At 43.1% G+C, this 23264-nt stretch overlaps 3 protein-coding genes across 7 annotated transcripts; 2 read left to right on the top strand and 1 right to left on the bottom strand.

The window, feature by feature from the left end:
- Positions 1-2201: 2201 nt before the first annotated feature.
- XBP1 (X-box binding protein 1) lies at positions 2202-4480 on the top strand. 3 transcript variants are annotated; one of them, XM_082066544.1, is made up of 5 exons: positions 2202-2492; positions 2569-2665; positions 2735-2863; positions 3508-3584; positions 4149-4480. In XM_082066544.1, the coding sequence occupies exons 1-5, from the start codon at positions 2284-2286 to the stop codon at positions 4333-4335; spliced, it is 699 nt and encodes a 232-aa protein (XP_081922670.1). In that variant the 5' UTR covers positions 2202-2283; the 3' UTR covers positions 4336-4480. The 3 variants fall into 3 exon arrangements, with proteins under 3 accessions (XP_081922670.1, XP_081922669.1, XP_081922671.1); XM_082066543.1 differs by having other exon boundaries at positions 3421-3584; XM_082066545.1 differs by having other exon boundaries at positions 2569-2863; positions 3421-3584.
- Positions 4481-5557: 1077 nt separating this feature from the next.
- CCDC117 (coiled-coil domain containing 117) lies at positions 5558-12833 on the bottom strand. Of its 2 annotated transcripts, none has more exons than XM_082066541.1 (6): positions 12710-12833; positions 12237-12529; positions 11132-11182; positions 10533-10766; positions 8969-9106; positions 5558-8431 (listed from the first exon to the last, which is right to left on the bottom strand). In XM_082066541.1, exons 2-6 carry the CDS (start codon positions 12521-12523, stop codon positions 8179-8181), a joined length of 963 nt encoding a protein of 320 aa, XP_081922667.1. In that variant the 5' UTR covers positions 12524-12529; positions 12710-12833; the 3' UTR covers positions 5558-8178. The 2 variants fall into 2 exon arrangements, with proteins under 2 accessions (XP_081922667.1, XP_081922668.1); XM_082066542.1 differs by having other exon boundaries at positions 12237-12526; positions 12710-12789.
- Positions 12834-12912: 79 nt separating this feature from the next.
- LOC309446640 (solute carrier family 2, facilitated glucose transporter member 11-like) lies at positions 12913-23018 on the top strand. Of its 2 annotated transcripts, XM_082066539.1 has the most exons (13): positions 12922-13040; positions 13314-13408; positions 15307-15405; positions 16462-16622; positions 17211-17335; positions 17589-17718; positions 18941-19089; positions 20018-20205; positions 20697-20807; positions 20920-21021; positions 21298-21373; positions 21629-21756; positions 22434-23018. In XM_082066539.1, the coding sequence occupies exons 2-13, from the start codon at positions 13364-13366 to the stop codon at positions 22635-22637; spliced, it is 1518 nt and encodes a 505-aa protein (XP_081922665.1). In that variant the 5' UTR covers positions 12922-13040; positions 13314-13363; the 3' UTR covers positions 22638-23018. The 2 variants fall into 2 exon arrangements, with proteins under 2 accessions (XP_081922666.1, XP_081922665.1); XM_082066540.1 differs by lacking the exon at positions 13314-13408 and having other exon boundaries at positions 12913-13040.
- Positions 23019-23264: the final 246 nt, after the last annotated feature.

Raw genomic sequence — 23264 nt, 5'->3', positions numbered from 1 at the left:
AGAACTAATGTTGTTTCTGGCAGGACGGCCGCCAGTATCCTCATTGGCACATCCTTTAATTTGATGGCGGTGCTGAACTAAAGGGCAGGGTGAGAAGCATCTGAGTAACCAGAGCACTGTCATGTGGGTCGCAGAATTGAATCCAGTGGCTGAAAAAATAGAAAAATCCAAAAAAATGAATGTGTAAACAGCGAGTTTAAAAATAAAAAGGTGGAAATCACAACTCACCTTCAAGTCTCTTAATTAAAGCTTTCTGAAAGGGTGTCTTAGTGCAAGACCAGCTTTATTGAACTTTTCTTTGCCACTCTTTTCCTCAGTGACTTAACCGTATATTTAATGAAAGACTTTATGTATCCTAATAGTAGTAAGGTGATATGTGTGAGCCTAAATGTATTTCCAGTAACTACATGACTGGCAGGCTTAGCAATGCTACTAAAATTATTCAACAGGACTAGATTGCAAGGTGCCGTGCCCTTCTTTTGCCAGCTGTTACTGTCAACACTAGACATGTGAGCGGATGCCGTTAGATCCAGTAAGAGTGGACACCACCAGTGCCAAGCGCCGCTTCCAGTTTTGTGCCTGGTCATTATCACAAAGTGTTTTATTCACGATGACAAGTGTTTGTTGCAAAAAGAAAAAGATGCTTTTGCTGTGGTTCCATATAAAATTAAATAGGAAAATTAAACCACATAGAGATAGGAAGTCAGGATTTTTCTTCAGCCATGGTGCTAAGAAATTGGTGTATCTATGCAATAGATCACATCATGGCTAGTCTCGGCAGTATAGCTATAAATATCACAAAGCATCACAAGCAGAGGCAGCCCATTCAACATTTTTGTTGTAAAAACAGAGCAACTTACTTGAAATGAATGTCTGAAATCAGAAAAATATATTAATACTGGACCCACATTTTTTTAGAAAACAGTAAAGTTTTTAATTGGTAATTAGAATTATAGAAAAAACATGAGTCCAAACCCAGAAAAGACATACAAAGGAGAAGCAGGTATAATAGTTTTCAACTATGGGTATCTGAGGGGCTTAGCAGGACCATAACAAACAACTTTTTTGCACTCAGGCTAAAACGCTTATCAAAAAGTCCCGATATTTTTCACAAAGGTATCAAAGTAGAAAGGTAAACTCTCAGCCTTAACTAAATGTCATGCTGCAGTGAGTAAGGAAAGAACAAACACCAGCTTACAAATGCAGAGTTTGTTCTCTGTATCATAAAAGCCTGGCAGAACTCCAGTACTGGAGCGGTGCCAAACCAGAACACCAGCGCCTTTGAACTTCCAAAGCTCATGTTTTTCCTTTACTGTTTAACCTCTTAACCAATTTTAATTCAATGTACCAACAGATTTCAGAAATAAACGTTAAGTATCCAAAGTTCCAGCACTTTATAACAACTCAGGTTGTGGGCACCTGCCACAAGCTAAGCATGGAAAACTTGGTTGACGTTTCAGAACAAAGCCAGTGCCCAAGGTGGCTTGTATCACTGCTCGTGCATTGCTGAACAGCTGCATTCCCAGGTGCAGAGTATTTTGAGGCCTTCTGCCTACAGAACTTTTACTTGTGTGGGCCCAAGACAGCCCAGACCTTTCACCGCCCCCTCAGACTCGGGACCCCCGGACAGGGCGCGTTTGCCATCACAGCAACGGCCGCTCCTGAGAACAACCCCAGGTGTACGTGTGCTCTCCTCTAACTCAAACCCACCAACCGCTAACCTCTTCTCGGTTTTTCTGGTCTTTTAGCCCATTTTTAGCCCATTCTCATGGCACCTGTTACAGCTCCATTCTTGGTATTTCTGTTCCTGCCAGGGCTGCCCCTTTCCCTCGGGCTCTGCTCGTCACTGCTTTGGAACGGATCACCTCTGGGGACGTGGCCACGGGGCAGATCTGACTGTGCTTGGTCCCTTCTCGGGACACCCCTCGGCTGCAGCGGCTGTCCCCGGTCCCCCGGCGCGGTGAGGCCCGGCCGGGTACAACCCGGTACAACCCGGCACAACCCTGACCCCCAGCCAAGGGCCCACGACCCCTCACAGGCCAGGCCGCGGTGACCCCGCCCCCGCCCGCACTGACACCTCACCAGCCCAACCCCCGCGTCTGATGCAATTCGTTTCCCCCCTTGCTCTCAGCCGCTGGCCAATCACGAGCCAGTCCGGGCGCGGCGTCATTCCGTCCTGGCCAATGAGAAAGAGCCACGATAGTAGAAATCCGGGCGGGGCGCAGGGAGCAGCCGGCTGCCACTCGTGCCGCTGTGTCGTGTCCCGTTCCGCCTGTCCCGGCCATGGCAGCGCTGCCCGGAGCCGCGGCCCCGCGGCTGCTCCTCATCCCCAGCAGAGCGGCCGAGTCCCCCGGCCCCGCCGCTGGCCGCCATCTCTCCGTCGTCCTGCCGGCAGCGGCCGCCCACAGCCCGCCGGGCCCGGAGGCCCCGCAGCCGGCCCGCAAGCGGCAGCGGCTCACCCACCTGAGCCCGGAGGAGAAGGCGCTGCGCAGGTGAGTGCGGGCTGCGGGGGCCGGCCGTGGGGACCGGCGGGGGGAACATCGCGCTGACGGCCGCGCTGCCCCGCAGGAAGCTGAAGAACCGTGTGGCAGCCCAGAGCGCCCGGGACAGGAAGAAGGCGCGAATGACGGAGCTGGAGCAGCAGGTGGTGGAGCTGGAGGAGGAGGTGAGGCCGGGGGCTGCGGGCTGGGGAGCGGGGGGGTGCTGCGGGCTCCCTGCTCACGGCTGTCTGCAGAACCAGAAGCTGCTGCTGGAGAACCAGCTTCTGCGGGAGAGGACGTGTAACCTCGCTCTGGAGAACCAGGAGCTCCGCTGCCGCCTCGGCTTAGACGCTCTGAAGACGGAGGAGGAGAGTGAGTCGCAGGTGAGCCTTGTCTCCTCTTCCTCGGCAGGAGCTGCGGGAGCGGCCCCGCTCCGCGGGGGTGGTGGGCGGGGAGCGGCCGCCCGGAGCGCTCGGGCTGCAGCGCCTGAGCTGCCACGGGGAAACTTCATGTGCCGGGGACGCTCTCACCTTCTCAAGAGGCTTTCCCGCAGTGAGCAGATACCGAGTCTGACACAGGTGCCACTAGTAGTGTAAGAGCGAACTGACTAGTTCCAAAATATTTTGAGAGTGTTTCATGTGCTCTTCTACATTACGTTCTAAAAATGAAGTAGTAACAGTTAGTCGTATGCCTCGCTCAAAAGAGCAAGGGGTATGGTGGAGGGAGTCAGGCTCTCATTTGAAGCGGCAGAGGCAGTAAATCTGCAAATGTATGGATGTTTGAGTCAACACTGGAAGCGGTCTTACCATCAAGTTCCTACTGTACAAGCAAGTGGAGAACCTGATGTTGGAAGCCTTTGCAGGAAGAGCATGATCTTCAGGATTGTGTACTGTCTGTCGCAGCACTTACGGTGACTGACTGGACTTTTCCCTTCGCACAGGTTGTGAAAGAATCACAGGTGGATGAGATTAGATTGGTGACCGGGTCCGCTGAGTCCGCAGCACTCAGACTACGTGTTCCTCTGCAGCAGGTGCAGGCCCAGCAGTCACCATTTCTGGTAACTTCCACATGGATTCTGATGGCAGTGACTCTTCAGACTCTGAGGTGAGCACCCACTCCTTTCCGAAATGCCCGTGAAATTCAGACCTATGCTGGGTTTAAGACTAGTGTTAAACTTCTTGTTGCAAAGTCATTTTAACTTCATAGTTGGCTTGTTTTCCAAGTCTTGGAATGCCATACCTGTGGCTCAAAACAGCTGTATTCAGTGAGTACGGGAGTTCATGCAGCTTGAACAAGTCCAGTTTCCAGAAAATCTTGTGGTATATTGCCTGAAACAGCCTCTTAGCTCGTGCAGCAGCAGTGTACTTGCTCTGTGGAGCCAGCAGGTAGTGTGGTATTTGTATCTACCTGATGAGCCAGGATCTTGAGTTTTTAATGGTGTGTCTGAATATCAAATGCATATAGAATTCTATGGGGATTGCCAGTACCTTTTCAAAAAAGCTAATGGACAAAGAATTTCTGAAAGATAAGCAATTGCCATAACTGTCTGTTCTGATGGTGTTCTTGGTAAAACTCCTAGTTCTATGGGCATGTTACCATATTTTAGTTTACAGATGAGGTTTAATAGATGCCACAACTGTCCTTCTAAAACAGTGTTTCATTCTGCAGTCTGATCTCCTGTTGGGCTTTCTGGACAATCTGGACCCAGAGATGTTTCTCAACTACGCTGATTCAGACTCAACGTGTCTTGAAAAGCTTGAAGAAGAGATCTGTGGAGAAACAAATTCCATACCAACCTCCTCCTCTCCCCCTTTGGGGTCCCCATCAGCTAAGCTGGAGGCCATTAATGAACTGATAAGGTTTGATCATGTGTACACAAAGCCCCTAATACTGGAGATTCCTGTTAAAATGGGCAACCAAACCAATATGCTAGTGAAAATTGAGGACGTATCTCTCTCTTCATCTGAAGACAAAGCTGTCTCTGAGGTCCCGGTATCTGTGAAAGAGGAACCTGTCGACAGCTTCATGCCTGAACTGGGCATCTCTCATCTGCTCTCCTCTCACCATAGCCTTGCAGCCTCAAGCTATCTGCTGGATGCCCATAGTGACTCTGGATATGAAGGATCCCTGTCGCCCTTCAGTGACATGTCCTCTCCGCTTGATGCTGACCACGTTTGGGAGGACAGCTTTGCCAACGAACTCTTTCCACAGCTGATCAGTGTCTGACTGAGTAGTGTTAACTCCCCTCAGAGAACTGTCCTGGCCAGGTAACAGGACATGGCCCTCTGGGGTGGGGGGGGAATCATGTATGCTGAAATGCATTGCTCGTTTCTACCTGTGCTAGTAGATGGAGCCCATGCATTTCTCCTGGTATGAAAACACCCAAGGTGTCCTGTCCTGCCCACCCCTGCAGCAGTATTGGCTTAGGAGGGACAAAAGTTTCTCAATAACTTGGCCAATTCTATATGAACATGAAAACTGTTAATTTTATTTTCTATTTCAAATAATGTTAACACCAAAAACTGCAGTGGGGTATTCCTATACAGACAACTGCATTTAAACTAAATAGTCTGTACATCTTGCAGATTTACTATGGAAATGCTTGTTTTCCATTTGCTATGTAGAATTGCTTTCTTCATTTAATATTTAACTGTATTGGTGCCATTAAAGTGCAATGCAGCTTGCTGACCCTCTTTTGCTTTGGATCTCAGTGAGGAGGGGAGAGTATCTGAACCCTGCAGAGTTTGAAACTAGAAGCTTTGAGATTGTGTGTGTCTCTCTCATCCTTATACCACAGTAATGCACCAATCCAGCAGCCCTTCCATGGTGTGTGTAACTGGCTGCTTTAGCAACTTTTTTGCCAGCACTTCATGTTGCAAACTGTTGATGGTACATGGGTTTGTATGGTGGCCAGAGCTGCCAGAGCAAAGTCTGCAGCCTGAATAGGGAACACAGGTGGCAGCAGCTTGATGTCTGAATAAGACTAATATTGTCCTGTGGGCAAGGACTGCTGTTCAAAATGGTCAGTCTGGGTGAAGGTGGGTGCATTATTAGGAATGAAGCATAGCCATCTAAAAAATATTTTAGAAAATTTATTGGAAACTGACATACAAAGGGTGATTTGGTCCCAAGAGAAGACAGACCAGAATCAGATCTTCCGTATTTCAAAATAAAGCTTTTTCTAATACTGCACAACATTTGTCATCCTGCTTGTAAACAGCATTAATAAAAGTCTTTTAAGGAAGCCAACAACAAATGAAACTCATACAAATACAGAAGTTGAAAACACCCAGTGGCTTGTTGTCTCTCACCCTCTCCAAATGATCGCTACAGCAAGAATCTTGCTCTGCTCCCCCAGATACTTGATTCCTGCTCTGCCCCACTCTCCTTGCCCACCAATTTAAGCAATTCAACCCTGTCCTCTCCTAAGGGCAGAAATGAATGATGAAAAAATTAAATGTTTTCCATCAAAGCAAATTTCTTGGATGCAGTTTTTCCTCCATGTTGTAGACTTTGTCAATAGTCACTGCTATATTCTTGTTTCAGATGCCAGAATAACAGGTCAGTGATGCTGTATTAGCATTGAACGATTAACAGGAAACAGACCTCTGAAAGTCAACCTTTGGTATAAACCTAACAGGAAAGAAAGTATGCTTAAAAGCCATCTACAAAAACTTCTGCAAATGTGATAGGCAATTTGTCCTTTTTAAGAGGAAAAAACCTGCATCTAGATTTGATGTATTTAGGCCTCCCACAGTTTTCTATACCCTCTGTTGCAATTTAAGTGTTGCTGAGATGGTTCCATCAATTTTTTGAATTTTTTATCCTTTTTGGTTTATTTAGGATTCAGAGCTATCAGCTCAAACAGTTCCAAACTTGAACTTCCACTGCAAGCTTAAAAACAGGTAATTACTTGGAGGTACCATATCTTTTACCCGCAGGACCCCGACTTTCTCCAAACTGCACTGCTTTACTTTCTAAGCAATGTAGCACATCAAAGGCTGTAGATCTTAAGCACATCCAGCAGCTTAATAATAAATGAGAAGTTTTATGCAGTACATGCAAGAGATTTATAGCTGACCCTGAAATGAAATTAGACATAATAGCAAGATAGAGCTGCACACGTTCTCCAATTTAAGAAAAGTTCCAGAATGGTAAAGTTACACACTGGTTTCGAGTAATACCTGTTCAAATGTTGGAATGTTTCTAATGAAGCTCTGAAATATTTTAGTGAGAGTCAGCAAATTTCACTCAACCTTTGACAAGAGCAGCAAGATAGACAGGATTTAAATCTTTGAACAAAGCTGCTGCTGTCAGCCAGAGAAAAGAAAGAATGACTGCAAACAGAGAAGCTTGATTTAAACTAAGGACCAGGGGTTATTCAACAGTAAAAAATACCATCACAAAGATTATGCAAACAGCTGCATTACTGTGTACTTGCTCCTTTATGTTTTGCAAGATGTCAAAACCAGACAGGGACGCTAAGACTCAAACCAGAACGTATTACTTGGAAAGGAATTTCTTACAACAAGCCCCAGTTTAGATATCTCTGAGAAGCTCATGGACTTAAGAACAGCAGATGACATTCTCTGCCTTGTTTAAGGGTTTTAAGTGTAATAGAACTGTTGTGCATTGAGGAAAGGTACAAGCAATAACTCCTTAACACCCTAGGCAGGGTACAAAATTCTTTTGGCATACATCTGTATAAACTATGTGATGTTAGGTTAATGGCACATGTTCTGCCTTGAATTGTTACAAGTCATAATCAGTATTTGACCCTCTTTATGCCAGAAAATCAGCTGTTATCTGATTTTTAAAGGATGCCATTTATTTAATCAAAAGTTACACTGTCTTCAACTGACTTTCTAACTCGATGCATACAAAGAATCTCAGCGCAATGTGAAATGCGAATCAATTGGCTGAGCACCACTTTTCTCCAGACTTCACATCATTTAGAAAGGGGGGCATCAAAAACCCACAAACACAATTTAGGAGCCAATGAAACAAAGATGACTGAAGTTAGTAGATACCTTGCAAGTCATTAGCTGGTTTTACTTTCTAAAAAGCAAGAGGCTTATGCTGAGCTATAACATTCCTTCCCTACCACACTGCAAAATTCCCACATTTGAGTTTCCATTGAGTACAAACCAGCCACAGATAAAATAGCCACAGCTGAAATAGTGTGAAAAGCTGTATTTCCATAGGGATTGCTTTTCTATCTGCAACTGGACTCAAGTATTTCTTCCTTTCCGTATCTTTTTGTAGTTCAAATTAAACTAACTGACCAAGCATGGTACATGCACCAGAGTCTTAGTGGCTCAGCAAGTGAAAGATGTGGTTTAAGCCACAGTTACATTCAATGTTTGGCTTTTATACTTTACCAAGGACAGTTAAGAGGATATTTCACCATTAAGCAAGATGGAAAGCTACCTCCTTGTTCCAAAAGGCCTCTGGATTACCTTCTCAGTAAAAACAAGAATATCTAACAGACTGAAGTACAGAAATCTTGGGTTGTTTTTTTTTTCAGTTTCCTTAAATTGTGTCTGGCCAACCCACATTCTTATGATTGTTAGCAGGAAAAAAACAAAACCAAACAAAACTTCAGATTCACACATCAAACCAGAAAGAAAAAGGGAATAAAAAAAACAGCATCAAAAAACCATCAGAAGCTCACCACTTCCAGTCTAGTATCTGCCATCTACAACTCCATTTCTTCTTCTGCACACCCAGAGATTCCCAAACTAGCATATGGGTCTGGAGACATGGCAGTCTGTTGTGATTCAGGGAACGTTTCAGTCTGTGGGTCAAAAGCAGCTCTTGGTGTTGGCTGCTTAGCTTGACACCCTTCTGTACTCTGCTGCTTGAAGTTCTTAACAGAAACAGGCTTCAGTTTATCTGTGAGAAACTCAGGAAGGGGCTTCCAAAGCACCAGCTCCATAGACGGACGGCTCCTAGAAGGGATGGAGTCTCTGTTAAAATGATGCTCTCCTATCACAATTATTAAATGCAGATATCAGTGAGAATTTTAATCCTTTGTGCTAGCCTAGAACTATATTCCAGATTCCATACACCTTCCCCACACCCCCATTAAATTTCGACTTCCTTAACTAGGTCCATTTCTTCTAGTTCTAACCCTGTATTTTCTTTATTTTCTTTCGCACCAAACTTGATGACCACTGTTGGTCACACTTCAGGATCATCTTCTTTCAGAAACTCTCATACATAAAAAAATCAAGGTATATTTTATTCAACAAATTTCACTCCACACAAATGAGGAGTACAAACCAGACAGCCTGATGACCACTATTGTTGCACTTCTCTTTTACATTAGGATAGTTTTTCCTATTTTTGACTGGATGAATGGTCTGTTATACAACATTGGCTGCATCATGCAGTAATTACAGACACCTCCACAAACATGAGACTTGGTCTCTCTTTTCATTTGCATGTGTTAGCTACATAGCACCATAATTTCCTCCAGAACTTACATAGATTCTATTATTTTCTTTGTCAGGACTTCACCAAAATCCCTCTTCATCCCTTTTTTAAGGGTATCTGACAGGATAAGAGTGGGCAGATTGCTAACATTTCCATCAGCATGAACTTCCTCATCTTCATCAATTATCCTAGGAATGGAGGGGGAAGAGGGAGATAAACACTATTGAGCATACTGTGAACAGGTGTATGTACCACAGAGTACAGTTACATTTACGTGCGCCGTGCAGCGCAGACTCTGACCCAGGCTGGGTACCAGAAGCAGCGGGGCCGTGTTAGCACGAGTCTCTCTTGGGCCAATATACCCTAAGAACGACTGTTATCATAGGAGCCACTTGAGCAGCTGTGCCACTTCTGGTACCTGCGCTGGCCTTGTTATCCCTGCACCGCCCAGCAGTGCGCAACGCAGGCATACACTAAGAGAAAATAAATAAACCCCTTCAGGGGAAAGCTTGTGATTCAGTCACATTATAGGAGCAGTAGCTTTGCCTGCTCAATTCCCCACATTAGAACTTTGAGAATTACTGAAAACCTACTGAATACAGTTCTTAACCTTTAAGGATGTTGCACAATTTTCTCGGAGATTAAAATGGCATAAAAAGTTGAAGTACTCAGAACAAACTGGAGGTATCTCCTTTGTTTTTGATAAATCTTTTAAAGAAAATTTAGCAGAGTAGCTGGGAAGGATGGGGAATAATCCTCTGAGAGGTCCAAAGCAGACTTTGTAGTGCAGATACAGCCAGATAATACAGATATACAGCACTACTCTGATTTACCCATAAAAAAATAAAATCATCTAACAGTACCTTGCTTCCCTTCACGCATCATCTATGGAGTAATCATCTAAAAAAAAATCTTGTTTTATAATTGATAACACTTTTGGCTTTTTTTACAATTGTCTGCAGTGGTCATTTTGGCTGTTTTGGAATACAACCTTAACTGCAATCAACTCACATATACACATGACATTCCCAGGAATCTTTCAAAGGCAAGAATGCACAGTGCATGCATTAAATAATTGCAAGACACTACCCACAGCCACCCCATTACCCCAATATCAAGCCATCTGGCATTTACGAGCAAGATTAACCTCAGTCTTACTGCATATATGCAAAAAGGTCTCTCTGGTTAATACTATTCTCTACACTGACAAATTCACATCTGTCTTGAGCATTTAGAAGTAATAATCACAGAACAAGCTGCAATTGGTTGAAAAAAGCCGAGCTCAAGCCTGACCAGATGACATCAATTAAAATTTGAGCTCTGGATACTCACAAAAGCACATAAAACCCCACCACGGTTTACTGATGATGCATGACTGTGGAAAGGTGGTTATGTATTCAGCATCTCTTGCTCTAGCACCCTCAATTTCAGATCACAGTATCAACCCCAAGACTTACAGGACCACAAGTAGCCTAAAAAGCAATCACTTGAACAGAAGGTTCATCTCCAATTTACTGCAGTGTTATCACACTGCTGAGTGCTAGATTTAACCCTTAACACCCACCAAAAAAGGGAAAGCTCAGCAAAGCCAGTCTGCTTAATCCCTGCATTTACCTGTCCTCAATCTCCTGAAGCTTCCTGCGAGCAACCTCGCATTGCTGTTCCCCCATTGTCTGATCCATTTCTTCACAGGGAATTTCTAACATGGCAGTTTCAGGACCGCTGCCACCATACTGACTGGCTACCTCCCCAGCTGCCTGCTGACCTGCACAGAGAATCCATTCTTCAGTGCTGGGATTCAAAGGGCAACTTTTGGCTCCTGTCAGTCTCTTCTTCCTCACAGGACAACTAGGAAACAAAGTAAGTTTACAGCTGTCAAAAGAGAAATGTGGCATTCTACAGGAAAAAGTGCTACAGAAAGTCACGTGCATTTCAACAGATTTGACGTACTATGGAAACAAAACCTCCACAAAGAAAATAAATCCACATTGTTTTTAATAAAATGTGGGTAGCCGTGCAAGAAAATCAGTGCCACGAACTAATTTGGTAACTGAGAAGGATTTGGGCTTATGTGCAGTTCAGGGGAAGAGTTCCAAACAGAAAATGATAGTTTTCCTTCCTGTGTATGTTGTAGGTGAAATGTGCTCAAATCTTCACAGGAAACAAAAAGCAAATAAAGATTTTTCAGGCTGTAAAAGACAAATTTAATTTACCCTTCTGCCTCTTCTTCTAGCTTATGTTTCTTTCCACAGCGAACAGAAACACTGCAAAAGAAAAACAAATAGTTATTTAGCTTCTAATTATATCTTCCAGTGACACTGAGATTTTGAAAATATATTTTCTTCCCTTTAAAATTCATTTGCAGCTCAGAGCAACAGTCACAGTACTTCATCAGCTATGAAGGGAGTGGAAGTCTTGGACAATAAATGACCACTTTGTTCCAAAGAAAGTCAAAGAAGACTGTAACTATTCAGTTCTCCAAGCAGAATTCCACACTAATTTCTCCTCCTTTACATTACTTATTTTTTTCCACAAGGGGCAAAGACCAACTTTTGCTAAAATTCAAATGCTTCAAGAAGCAAGACGTGATTCAATTTCAGCCTCTTAATACACTGTCTCAGTGACATACTCAAATACAACCAAACAACAACATTTCATAGAAGAATTTAAGAGTTTTTGTGCTCACATATGAGAAATTTTTTTTTTTTTAAATGTACATGAGATTAAAAGCATGTGAGGATGTTGATAATCACATTTCTTTCCTTTTCGAAGGCCCCTTCACACAGAGTCACAGAGTGTCAGGGGTTGGAAGGGACCTCGAAAGCTCATCCAGTGCAATCCCCCCATGGAGCAGGAACACCCAGATGAGGTTACACAGGAAGGTGTCCAGGCGGGTTGGAATGTCTGCAGAGAAGGAGACTCCACAACCCCCCTGGGCAGCCTGATCCAGTGTTTGTTGCCCTCACTGAGGAGAAGTTTCTTCTCAAATTTAAATGGAACCTCCTGTGTTCCAGTTTATACCATTGCCCCTTGTCTTATCGTTGATTGTCACCGAGAAGAGCCTGGCTGCATCCTCCTGACACTCACCCTTTATATATTGATAAACACTAATGAGGGTGCCCCTCAGTCTCCTCCAAACTAAAGAGACCCAGCTCCTTCAGCCTTCGTCCCCCTCTAACACACTTCAAGGCTGTGAGATGAGCACAATACAACACTAACATCGCACGAGTGAAACTCTACTAGAAAAAAACAAACAAACTATAACCCGTCTGGAAACCAATGGGCTTTCCCGCGGCTGCAATCGCGGTTCGTACTCACAGGCTGCGGCCCGGCGGGATTCCCGCGCTGCACGACCCGCCGGCCGGGCCCTGGCTGTGCCTGCCCAGCGCGGCCAGGGGCGCGACGTCCAAGCTGCTCTGCAGATACAGGCCGGGGGAACCGGAGGCTCCGTCGTTTCCGTTCCCCGCCATCATCACCATAGGGGGCTGCAGACGGTCGTGGCCGGCGGCTCCGGGCGCGCCGAGGCGGTCGGGGGCAGCGGCCTGCGGGAACTCCAGGGCAGGACCCGCGGGGATGCCCTGACAGGATCTGCCCAGCGCTGCCATTTCCTGCTGCCGGGGAGAGAGGAGCTCAGCGCCGAGCGGCCCGGGGCTCCCGCCGCGCTACGGGCGGCCCCGGGCCCCCGGCCCTCCCGCTGCTGGCGCCGGCCGAGGCGCTCCCGCAGGACCCCGCGCTGGGCCGCGCAGCACCGGGCCGGGCCGCCGCCACCGCGCACACACAGCACCGCTCACCGCCGGGCCGGGCCGGGCCCGGAGCTGTGCGCCACCGCCAGAGCCCCGCTCCTTTCCAGGCCTTTCGCCGCACTCGGAGAAGGAGGGCGAGGGCACTCTGGGTGTTGTAGTCCCGGGCGGCCGCGGGGCGCGGCGGGAGCTGTAGTCCCGGGCCCGGCCCGCGGCCCGCCGGGCCTGATCCCCCCGGCCGGCTGCCAGGAGCGGCGGGCTGGGCTGGGCGGGCAAATCCCAGTCATGAGGCGCGGAGCCCGCGGCTCCCCCGCGCCCGGGGCCGCAGTGCGGGGAGGCGGCGAGCGGGAGCGGCTGCGGGGGGATGGCTCCGAGGCACAAGGTAACCGGCGGTGGTTTTCTGTGGCAGCCGGGCGCTGCGGTCGCGGCTGACTGACGGGTGCGTTTCTGCTCTGACCTAAGTGAAAACACTGCGAGTTCTGCCGTGTTAAACATGGGAGCGCTCTCTGGAGCCGCTGTAATGCCTTATGAAAATTGGACATTTCTGTCATAAAGTCACCAACCATTGAGAAGAATCCCAACGGCTAGAGAAGGAAGGCAAAAACCGGTGGTTTAATACAATAATAACTTTCTTTGGCACCTTTTATTCCTGTAGTGTAGTTTACTAAATTTTGCAAAGGAAATCAAACTCAGCCCTCACTAAGAATGGAGTCCCAGCCCCTGCTGAGAGGGTCTAGAGCGCACAGCAAGGTAAGAACCGTCCTGGCCTCCTGAGATGGGTCTTGCAGACAGTTTGTAGCTTTGACAATGATACACACATGTGAAATTCTCTGATTGTTTCATGTTTACTTTTAAATAAAAATACATCAGGTGATCAGGCTTGTAAAGTTTTCAATCTTCCTTACGCACCTAGCTGTAAGAGCACACATTCTGATGCTTATGTTTTATATTGAATGTAAATTGAGTTTTGATGTGACATGTTTCTGACAAGAGGCAAAAGTGCTTATAAAGTGCCAGGAGTTAAGCAGGTTACAGAACAGATAAGGCTGTTGTCCATGTTCTGAGAAATCTGGGTCCAAATTCCTATGTGACACAACATGTTAGTGCAATGAGCAGACTGACTTGAGCAGGAAAAATGGTGCTGTCATAACCAAATATAAGTTATGTGATGTATGTTCATGATGCTGGGCTTTTTTATTTGTTTGCTGTTTCTTCTGGATTCCAGGTTGTATCTATGAGACACACAAAATTACTCGACAGTATTTGGTTAATAGAAAGGTCTGAGTGTGCAGTACCTGTATTTACTACCTCTAGTTTTATTTTTTCTACCATTGTCACGGAAGTATTTATTTATTACTCTTAATTAATTGGTTTGGTTGTCATTCACATAAATACTTTTTATTCTCAGAAAACTGAGAGGAAATATTAACTGGATTTTATTTGAGTAAGATCAATTTCAGTTTCTTCTGAATTTCAGTCCCGAATGAAGTTTTGATGAATTATTTTCAGGAAAGACACAGCTCTTTCAGAATACACTATAGCATCTGGAATAACTCAGCGTTTCTGGGAACTGGACAAAGAATGAGAATGGTGAAGAACTACCTTACAATGAGAAATTCAGGGAGTACAAGCTTGCAAAAAAAACCAAACCACACTACTGTCTTTTTTTATGAAGGAAGAGGAAATTCGATCACAAGAGTACCTTTAATATAGGAGACATTGTTGTGTCCAACTGAAGTTAGACAAAAGATACTCTGAGATGAAATTAGAACCTAGTTTTTAATGAAACGGTTGTTAAACATTTGAACTCAATGTTATTTTTAGTGCTGTCACAATCCATAAAAAGTAGAGTCAAGAAGTATCACATGAGAAAGCCAGACGCTGTTTAAACCCCTAGAGATCTCTGACCAAGAGGCCTCATCCAAAATAGAATGTTTTATGAGCAGTTAGACTCTCTTGGAGTTAGAATGCGTCATAATAGTGTTTTCTCTTTACCTTAAAACCTATGAGTCTGTGGATCTATTAGTTTTAGTTCCTAAATATCGATTTAGGAATGTAAATAGGTAATCAATATCGAAAAATTTAAAAATACATTATTTAAAAATAATGCTATGTGGTCAGTGTACCATATGTTGTGATTTAGATAGTACGGTTTAGCACCTGCTAACTTGCAGACATTTGGTAATGAACTTAGGGGCTTGCTGAGGGAAATAAAATATGGTTATTTCTCACATTTCAGATGAAATGCAAGTCATGGAAATGGGGGTTTGGTTGATTCTTTTATTGAGTCATTGTGCCTCTAACACCAAAGTGAAAACTCCTAACATTCTTTCACAAAAAAACAGAGCCTGTAAATGGCGTGGTTCATGCAAAAAGCCTGTATACAGCTCAGTAAATGTGTCATCAGCAGTGCAATGGTTGTATTGCCTACACTTAATATGCATACTTGTAGTTGCATCTCTGAAAGCCATGAGTGATCATGGCCAAAGTCAGTGCAAAATGTTTCTCCTGCTGTAGGTGTCTGAGAGTTTAAGTAGTTTTCTAAACAAATCACGGTGATATATTTCACCATTATTTCCTCCTAGATGTTACATGCACGTGGATTCGTTGCCCTGTTTTCATGCCCGTTACTCTCTTCTGTTCTCTAGTTCCCCAGCTGGACCTTGTTTCTGACTGTTTGTGCTGTTGGAATTGGAGGGACCTTTCAGTATGGGTATAATGTGTCCATTATCAATGCACCCACCCAGGTAAAATATCGTCTCTGGTTCGCAGGCTTGTTTTACAGTAATGGAGGGATCTGTCTAACTGGCCAAATGCGCTTTCCCTGTGATTGCAGCAGGAACCAAGGCAGGCTGCCTCTTGTACGAAGCATTCTTGTTGGTTTCCAAAATGGTTTCATGTGGGTTTGTTTGTGAGTATCTCCCATCAGAGGTATTCTGTGTCGGATAAAAGTGCCAAACATGCCACAGAAATACCTCTGGTAAAGTCTGGTTTAGGATTAACTGAATGAATAACTAATATCTTCCAGTTACACTTTTGAAACTGTGAAGGCTGGATTTGCTACAACACGCTTTTTACAAAGGTTAAAATAAACTGTTTGTGAAGGAACATGTAATATGCTGGGAACAGAGGGAGGGTCCTGAGAGTTTATTCTTCTGTTAAGTCTTTGTTTGCTGGCTAAGAACAGGAGCTTTCAGTACAGATAAGTGGCAGTTCAAGCGTTTCTAAAGACAAATTTCAGGAAGCCAAGCATGTGGAATAACAGTTTTAAAGCTCTGACACATGAATACTGTAAGAAAGGCAGTGGAATTTTACAGATGCAGAAAGGGCTTGTACTATAAATTGTTGGATTACACTAAGGCAAGAAGATTTAAACCAAGTGCCAGAATGAATCTCCTGACAATAAAAATCATTGGGTTACGTGAGACCTCCGTGCTCTGAGATGCTCCTAAAAAACAGCAGGACCTGCCCGTTCACCCTGTCCCCCTTCTCTCAGCAGGACCTCAGAGCTGCTCCATAGCAGTGTATGGAAAAGTTGTTTTTCCTCTAGTGGGACAACTTCTCAAGGTCGGGTTCGAAAGCAAAGCTGCTCAGCAGTCTTTGGGATATGTGGGGAGTATGAAATGGTATTGTGGTCAAGGCAGATTCTGCTAGTCATCAGTATTTTTAATATAATACAAGTAAGATGGTGTCTTTTGTTAGCTCTCAGAATTGGTTTTCAGGATTGAGGTGCAGGTTATTTATAGTGCTATGCTGTAGGGCAACACATAATGCCACGCATTCACCATTCTTTCCTACTGCAGCATATACACAAGTTCCTAAATGAAACATGGAGTATTCGGTATCACAATGAACTAAATCCAGATTTGCTGACTTTCATTTGGTCCGTCATTGCTTCTATATTTTCACTTGGAGGCCTGTGCGGAGCCCTTATTGGAGGCGGCATGGCGATTCGCCTGGGCAGGTGAGTTACAGCAGCATGTTTTCCTTTCCTGCTTTCTCACTGGTATATAAGGTAAACGAATGGAAAAAGAGTGGGAGAAAATGTACCTTAGGTGACTAGAAATGTTTTTCACTTCAGAGTTTTTAGCAGAATTTTGCAGTTTGTTCCAATGTGGCTTTAAAAGATAAGCCCTGAATAATAAGCCTTCCAGTCTAGTCTTTCCATTGTATTTATTGAAATCTAAGTAGGAGTATGCATGTACCGTATGGTAGAAAACACAGGTCACCCCTACACATTTGCAGCCTTCATGCCAGTAAGGACATGCTGTGTAATCTGTAACATTGCATGCGTATTCTGGATGGATAGAGCATAAGTGAACAAACCCTCACTCCTACCTTGTCAGGCATTTCTGTCACATTTATCCATTATCCTTATGTTCAGACTTAAAAAAAAAACACGAGTAAACAGTTGTATCAGATATGTGGATTTCCAGTGAACAGCGTGTTTTCTTCAGTATAAAGCCCATTTTTTTCCCACATTACCAGCAAGGAAAACTTTTAAAAGAACATGTTATTGCAGATTTCCTTTTTTTCTTTTTCTCCTCTTCAGGAAAGGAGCTCTTTTGGTGAATAATATTATAGCAATAGTGGCCTCCATTTTAATGGGCATCAGTTTTCCTACAGGATTGTTTGAGTTACTGATTGTTGGAAGGTTTTTGATTGGCATAAATTCAGGTGAATTATTTCCTATTCCTACTTTCAATAACCTCTGGTGAATGATAAATGATTGTTACTGGTGATTCTTTAGGTGTTATGTGTTTGTATGCTGCTCTGTAGATATGATGACAAAAATGCTCTGTAGTCTAACTTGGAATCTAAAGGCAGCTAAACTAATAGAGAAATTAGCTAAGTCCGATTTCCTACATGTTTTGGTTCAGTAACGCTTTTCAAAGCAAAATCTATTAATAGTAAAATGTTCTTCTTGCAGGTGTTGGGCTCTGTGTGCAGCCTCTGTATTTTGGGGAGATTGCCCCAAAACATCTTAGAGGTGGCGTGGCCATGGGGAGTTCCATCTTTCTGACCGGGGGGATTCTGACAGGACAAATAATTGGTTTGAGGTAAGAAATGCATTTTTTTTTTCCTGACTTGTGTTACTCGCGTGTAAAGAATTCCAGTTCCTGCAAAACATTATGGCCATTGTAGCATTAGCGAATCAACTTCCCACAGGTCTACCTGTAAGAAGAAAACCCTGCCATTGTCACCTTATTCCTACAACTGCAAACGGTCTGCACTGTCTCCTCAGGAAAGTGTTCTTAGTTTAGATGAGTCAGCCAGATCAGCATCAGTAAAACAGGTGCATTTACGCTGAGTTCATATTTTCTGCCAGTTTCTTGCTGAAGACGGTGGCTGTTCATGAGACAGAACTTGAAAGCAAATGTCTCGTCATTTCCGTACTGTAGCACTACTGCTGGTTTTGTCCCCTGTGAGGTCAGATGAAGTTACAAGGGACTTTATTCAGTGATCTTACAAAGTCCCAGAACATAGAATGCACAACCTCAGGATGGAAAGCTGCTCTCACGAAGTCTGTGAGAAGCTTTTCACTGCCTTAAGAGCAACAGCCAGTACTCCAAGTAACAGCTCATTCTGGTTTTTCTGTGTCCCTCTACCAAACACACTTAGACTTTTCTTTTTCCTTATTTCTGGCTTCTGAATTAATTGATTTTGCTGGATACTTTGGGTGCAAAGTGCTACAAAATAAGGTAGAACATGAAGTTCAGACTGTATAATCCAGGGTCAGCATTTAGAATTCAATACACTTTATATTGTAACAAATTTACATTGTCCTCAATGCATCGTCCTGCTGATTCTAACTATGCCAATTTTAATGATACCTTTCTATCTAATATACTTTCTCATTAGCTCAGCTTTGAATGGGAGGTGGGAACAGATGACTTTCTGAGTTCCTTTCTATCCCAAATTATTGTATGAGTCTCAAAAACTGATGGGAATGCTGCTGCTGACCTTAAAGTCAAGTCCGTACACTGTTACTTACCCGCATGGCCAGGAAACACTGCTTGGCCAAACCTGAAAGTAATACTTAGGAACAACACAGCAGTAAGCAGCAGTAGGATAGTGTTGCTCATCTCGTCCAGGTGAAACCTGCTTTCAGAGTGCCTGGAAAATATTTTCCCAACCTCCTTCTGCTTTCACAAGACGTAGGTAACTGGTTACGGGAACATTTCCTGAAGGACAAACATCTCATTCCCCAAAATCTTCTGAATGGTCACCAATAGCTAACTACTTTGGGTTTTTTCCTTCTTTTTTCCACACCTCTCCCAGGGAGTTATTAGGTGGAGAAAGGCACTGGCCCTTGTTGTTATCGAGTAGCTGTTTCCCAGCATTTGCCCAACTTTTATTCCTGCCATGGTTTCCTGAGAGTCCCAGGTATCTTCTTATTGACAGAGGTGATGAGCTGAGCTGTGCCAAAGGTAACTCGCAGTGTTTATACTTTCTCTGTCTTCAGAAAGCTACCAGGAGTTTATTTGGTTCCAGATTCCTTTTTTGTCAACACAGCACAGTTGCTTGGTGCTTTTTGGCCCATGTTTTTTCCTCCAGTGAGCTTACAAGGAAAAAGGAATTGTGGAACTCAGCAGTCTGTAATGGGTTGTGAACAAAACTTCATTGTCTTGTTCCAAATATGTGTTCATGTTTTGTTACTCTCAAATTAAATCTCTAAAGGTTTAAGAATTTTTCTCTTGAATGGAGTAACGTATCTGAACTACTTAACTTCTCACTGGATTATTTCTCAGGTCCTGTTGCAGATCAGTATCAGTCATATCAGGTATTTTCTTCCATTCGGTCATACTGTTGTACTTCTCCTGTAAGAAATAAGAAATAATACAATAAAAAAGAAACAGCATAAGTAGCTGAAAAATGAGAGAGCTTTTTACTGGAAAAAAAAAGATGTTAAAAAGAGATTAATTGGCTATTTGAGCAGAAAACTCCCTACCCTCCATTTTCTAAATATTTCGTTATCTTTTAAATACCTTTCCCCCCTCTGTTACATCATTCAGATTAGTTGTTGTGATTTCCTTGATCCTGAGATTACGCAGTTCTCTTTATACTGCAAGATCTCTTTATACTCACAAGAGATTTTCTGTCACAATAGAATGCCAAAAGGAGATGCTGAGGTAACCGTTTGTATCCTGATGTACCATGGATAGTGTTTTACTTCCCAGAGAGACCTGATGGAGTAATACTCCAAAAAGTAAAGTATTAGTCACTATAAGTAAGCAGGCCTAATTAATTCAGTTTGAAGGTCTGCTAAAGAAATATGAAAAGAGCCTCTCTAAAATAACTAAATAATCAAATTGAGAGGACAGCCATAACCGAATTTATTTTCTTCTCTCTTTTTAGCTTTGAAGCGATTTCATGGTTCTTCAGGGTATCGAAGGGAGATGGAAGATATCCAGCGGGAATGTTTTGCCTTAGATGGGGAGAAACCCAAGAAGCCCTGGCAATTATTCACTGATCGTGGCGTGAGATGGCAGCTCATTACTGTGATTGTGCTGGCTATGGGCCAACAGCTCAGTGGGATAAATGCTGTAAGATTTCATACATGCAAAGAGCTTAAATAATTATTTAATTTCCATCTGTTTTTCAACCTTTCATTAATGTGAAGGATCCACATAGAGAAGCTCAGAGAAATGGGATAAGTGGGAAAGAATATCTTTGTATCACTTTTGTGTTTCTCTTTTCACCTCTGTGTTTCTGGTATGTAAATTTCTTTAAAGAATGACTTAATACTTACATGTTCTGTAAAAGTAAATAAAGTTAAATAAAGCTTATCCCATTGTATCTGGTTTAAAAATGTGAGGTATTATAATCAGTAAGTTGGATAATTATACTTGCTTTTATGATAGCAATGTATTTACCTAGACAGGAATTCAACAGATTCTTTTTGCTCTTTACATCAAATTAATAACTCATAATATAAAATACCTTGAGCTGTATGTTTAGTATGAACTTGACTTTGTTTCCAGATGATGATTTAACTTCTGGGAATGCCCTAGTATTTTTTTTTTTTCTGTTGTAGATTTATTTCTATACAACTTACATTTTTAAACAAGCTGGGATCTCAGCAGAAGAAATCCCGTATGTGACACTTGGCACTGGAGCTTGTGAATGCCTCACAGCCCTCACCTGTGTAAGTAACAATTCATTCTACCTCCAGCATAAAGGGCAACGGTTCTTCTTGAAGAAGAACATTGGTAAACATGAGCTCAATATAGTAACAGAAAATTATGTCTTGTCCACAGGGTTTACTGATAGACTGCCTGGGAAGAAGAGTTCTCATCATTGGGGGTTATCTCCTTATGTCCCTTTGTAGCGTTGTTTTAACGTTCTCTCTGACCTACCAGGTATGAAGGACTCACATTAAACAGTGTGACTATAAGAAGTCAAAATCTGTGGACACTCAAAAGAGCTGCGTAAGTTTAAACAGCAGCATAAAAAATTACAGCAATTGGAAGATTTGATCAATTCTGCAGCTGTATTTCCTTAAAATAAGAGAATGCTCTCAGCTAAGATTAGATCACCTATTTGTCTTAGAGCTGCAGTTGCATTTAATGCTGACAAAACTAAGTGGTGACAAACCAGCATTTATTCTAGCATATTCTCTTTCTCTTCTGTTCCAGGAACTGTACTCGTGGGTGCCTTATGTGAGCATGACATCTATATTTGCCTTCATCTTGAGCTTTGGGTTGGGACCAGGTATTTTTACACAGCAATGACCGTTTTGAAGTGGTGAAACGTGTGTCTGGGCCGGGGGATTCAGCAGCTCTGCAAGGCAGGGTTTTCCGTAAGGCTGTGGATGCTCTGGGAAGGAATGCGAGTGAGCGCTTCCCATCGTAACATTTAGTCTCCCATCGCCTGGAACTGAACAACTGAATCTTTCTAGCATTGGAAGTGCCGCAAACGGACATTTAGTGTAATAACCTCTGTTGTTTCTGGAACTCATTTCCTCAGGTGGCATAACCAACACCCTGACAGCTGAATTATTCATACAGTCCTCACGTCCTGCTGCTTACATGATAGGAGGGACTGTCAACTGGATTAGTTTCTTCACAATCGGAATGCTTTTCCCCTTCATAGTGGTAAGTACACAAACCACGTTTTCCTAATTGACTCACCTCCTGTTTAATTTTCTCTCATAGGATGCACACTACCCCCCAACCAAGTATAACTAGATTCAGTCCCTCTTAAAATATTTTTAGATATCAACAAAAAAGAATAAAACATGATAAATGAAAATTAAAAGGAACACATAGGGGCAATTTTCATGTTGAGATGAAAAAAATGAAGAATGTTATCAAAGCTAGGAAAATTAAATATTGAGATTCAAATAACACATTTCTTAATAGTGCCTTGTTTGGGGCAGCATTAGGGAAAACAATATAGGCTTTCATTTCCAGCTTTGTGTTTTCAGTTTCAGCACTTGAGAGCAAAGCACACAGGAACAGCACACAGCATGGGATCTTGAATTCACAGCCCCTGCTTCTCAGTAAGGTGGTTGGGTTTTTTTTATGTATAGCATTGAGAAATATAAACATTCAACAAATCATATAATCTTAAACTATGTGACAGCTAAGCAGCAAGTGCTGACTTGTCACCCATTACATTGGGAATTGTTTAATGTAAAGATAGGTTGAACGTCTTTTTGTTAGAAATTGAGCAGCAATGTTAGGTGTCAATGGAAACAAGAAGTGTTTTATTTTCCCAGACCCACTGTTACACTTGAAATATATTGCAATCAAACACATTTTATTTTCAGAATGGACTGAAGCAGTACTGTTTCCTGGTGTTCTTACTGGTGTGCTCCCTAGTTGCTGCTTTCATCTTCCTTGTTATTCCTGAGACAAAAAACAAATCTTTTCTGGAAATCAAAAAGGAATTCAACAAGCTTAATTTTGGAAGAAATGCCCAAAAAAAGGAAACAGAGCTTTATGAAAGAAGACAACTCCATGATGAATTTTAAAAGCATTCCATGTAATTTAACAGAATTACCAACAGCATCTTCTAAATTAGCAGTTTAACACCATGAACAAGTAGATTATGAAATCCTCCCGTATATTTAGAGGAGGTTTAATTGAATGCAAGTCAATCTTTCTGAAATGCTGTTACAACATGTATCGCTGAAATATTATTAAAAACATACTACATTATACATAGATGACTCAATGTTTAGATGCAACTTGGTGTTGTAGGGACACAGAAAGGCCAGGAGAGGGTGTTCAATGAATCCCACCCCCTGGCGCTCTCTTATCTTCAGGTTTGGGTGGTCAAGTATGTTACTGCTTTACTGAATAAAATATTCTGAGCCATTAAAACCCAAAGAACTGACCTACTGAGAAACTGATATTTGAATTACTGTTATTTGTAGTAACGTTTATTAGAAAGACTTGCTTCCTAAAAGGGTACTAATAAAACAGTTTCTGGGGATTCGGTTTGGGTTTATTTGCCCTGACCTCACATCTTAACATTTTAAACTGTGCAACAAGGTAAAACCTCTTGTAATTTTGAAGGTCAATTCCTGGCAGACTGAGATCAGCATCACACAAAGCACTAAGTAGCAGAGAGGACAGATCACAGTATCACAGTATCA

The sequence above is a fragment of the Streptopelia decaocto genome (genome assembly GCF_964273445.1).
Source record: "Streptopelia decaocto genome assembly, chromosome: 15".
NCBI classification, from domain to species: Eukaryota; Metazoa; Chordata; class Aves; order Columbiformes; family Columbidae; genus Streptopelia; species Streptopelia decaocto.
The sequence above is the reverse complement of the archived record's forward strand: the minus strand, read 5'-3'. Positions and strand labels throughout refer to the sequence as shown.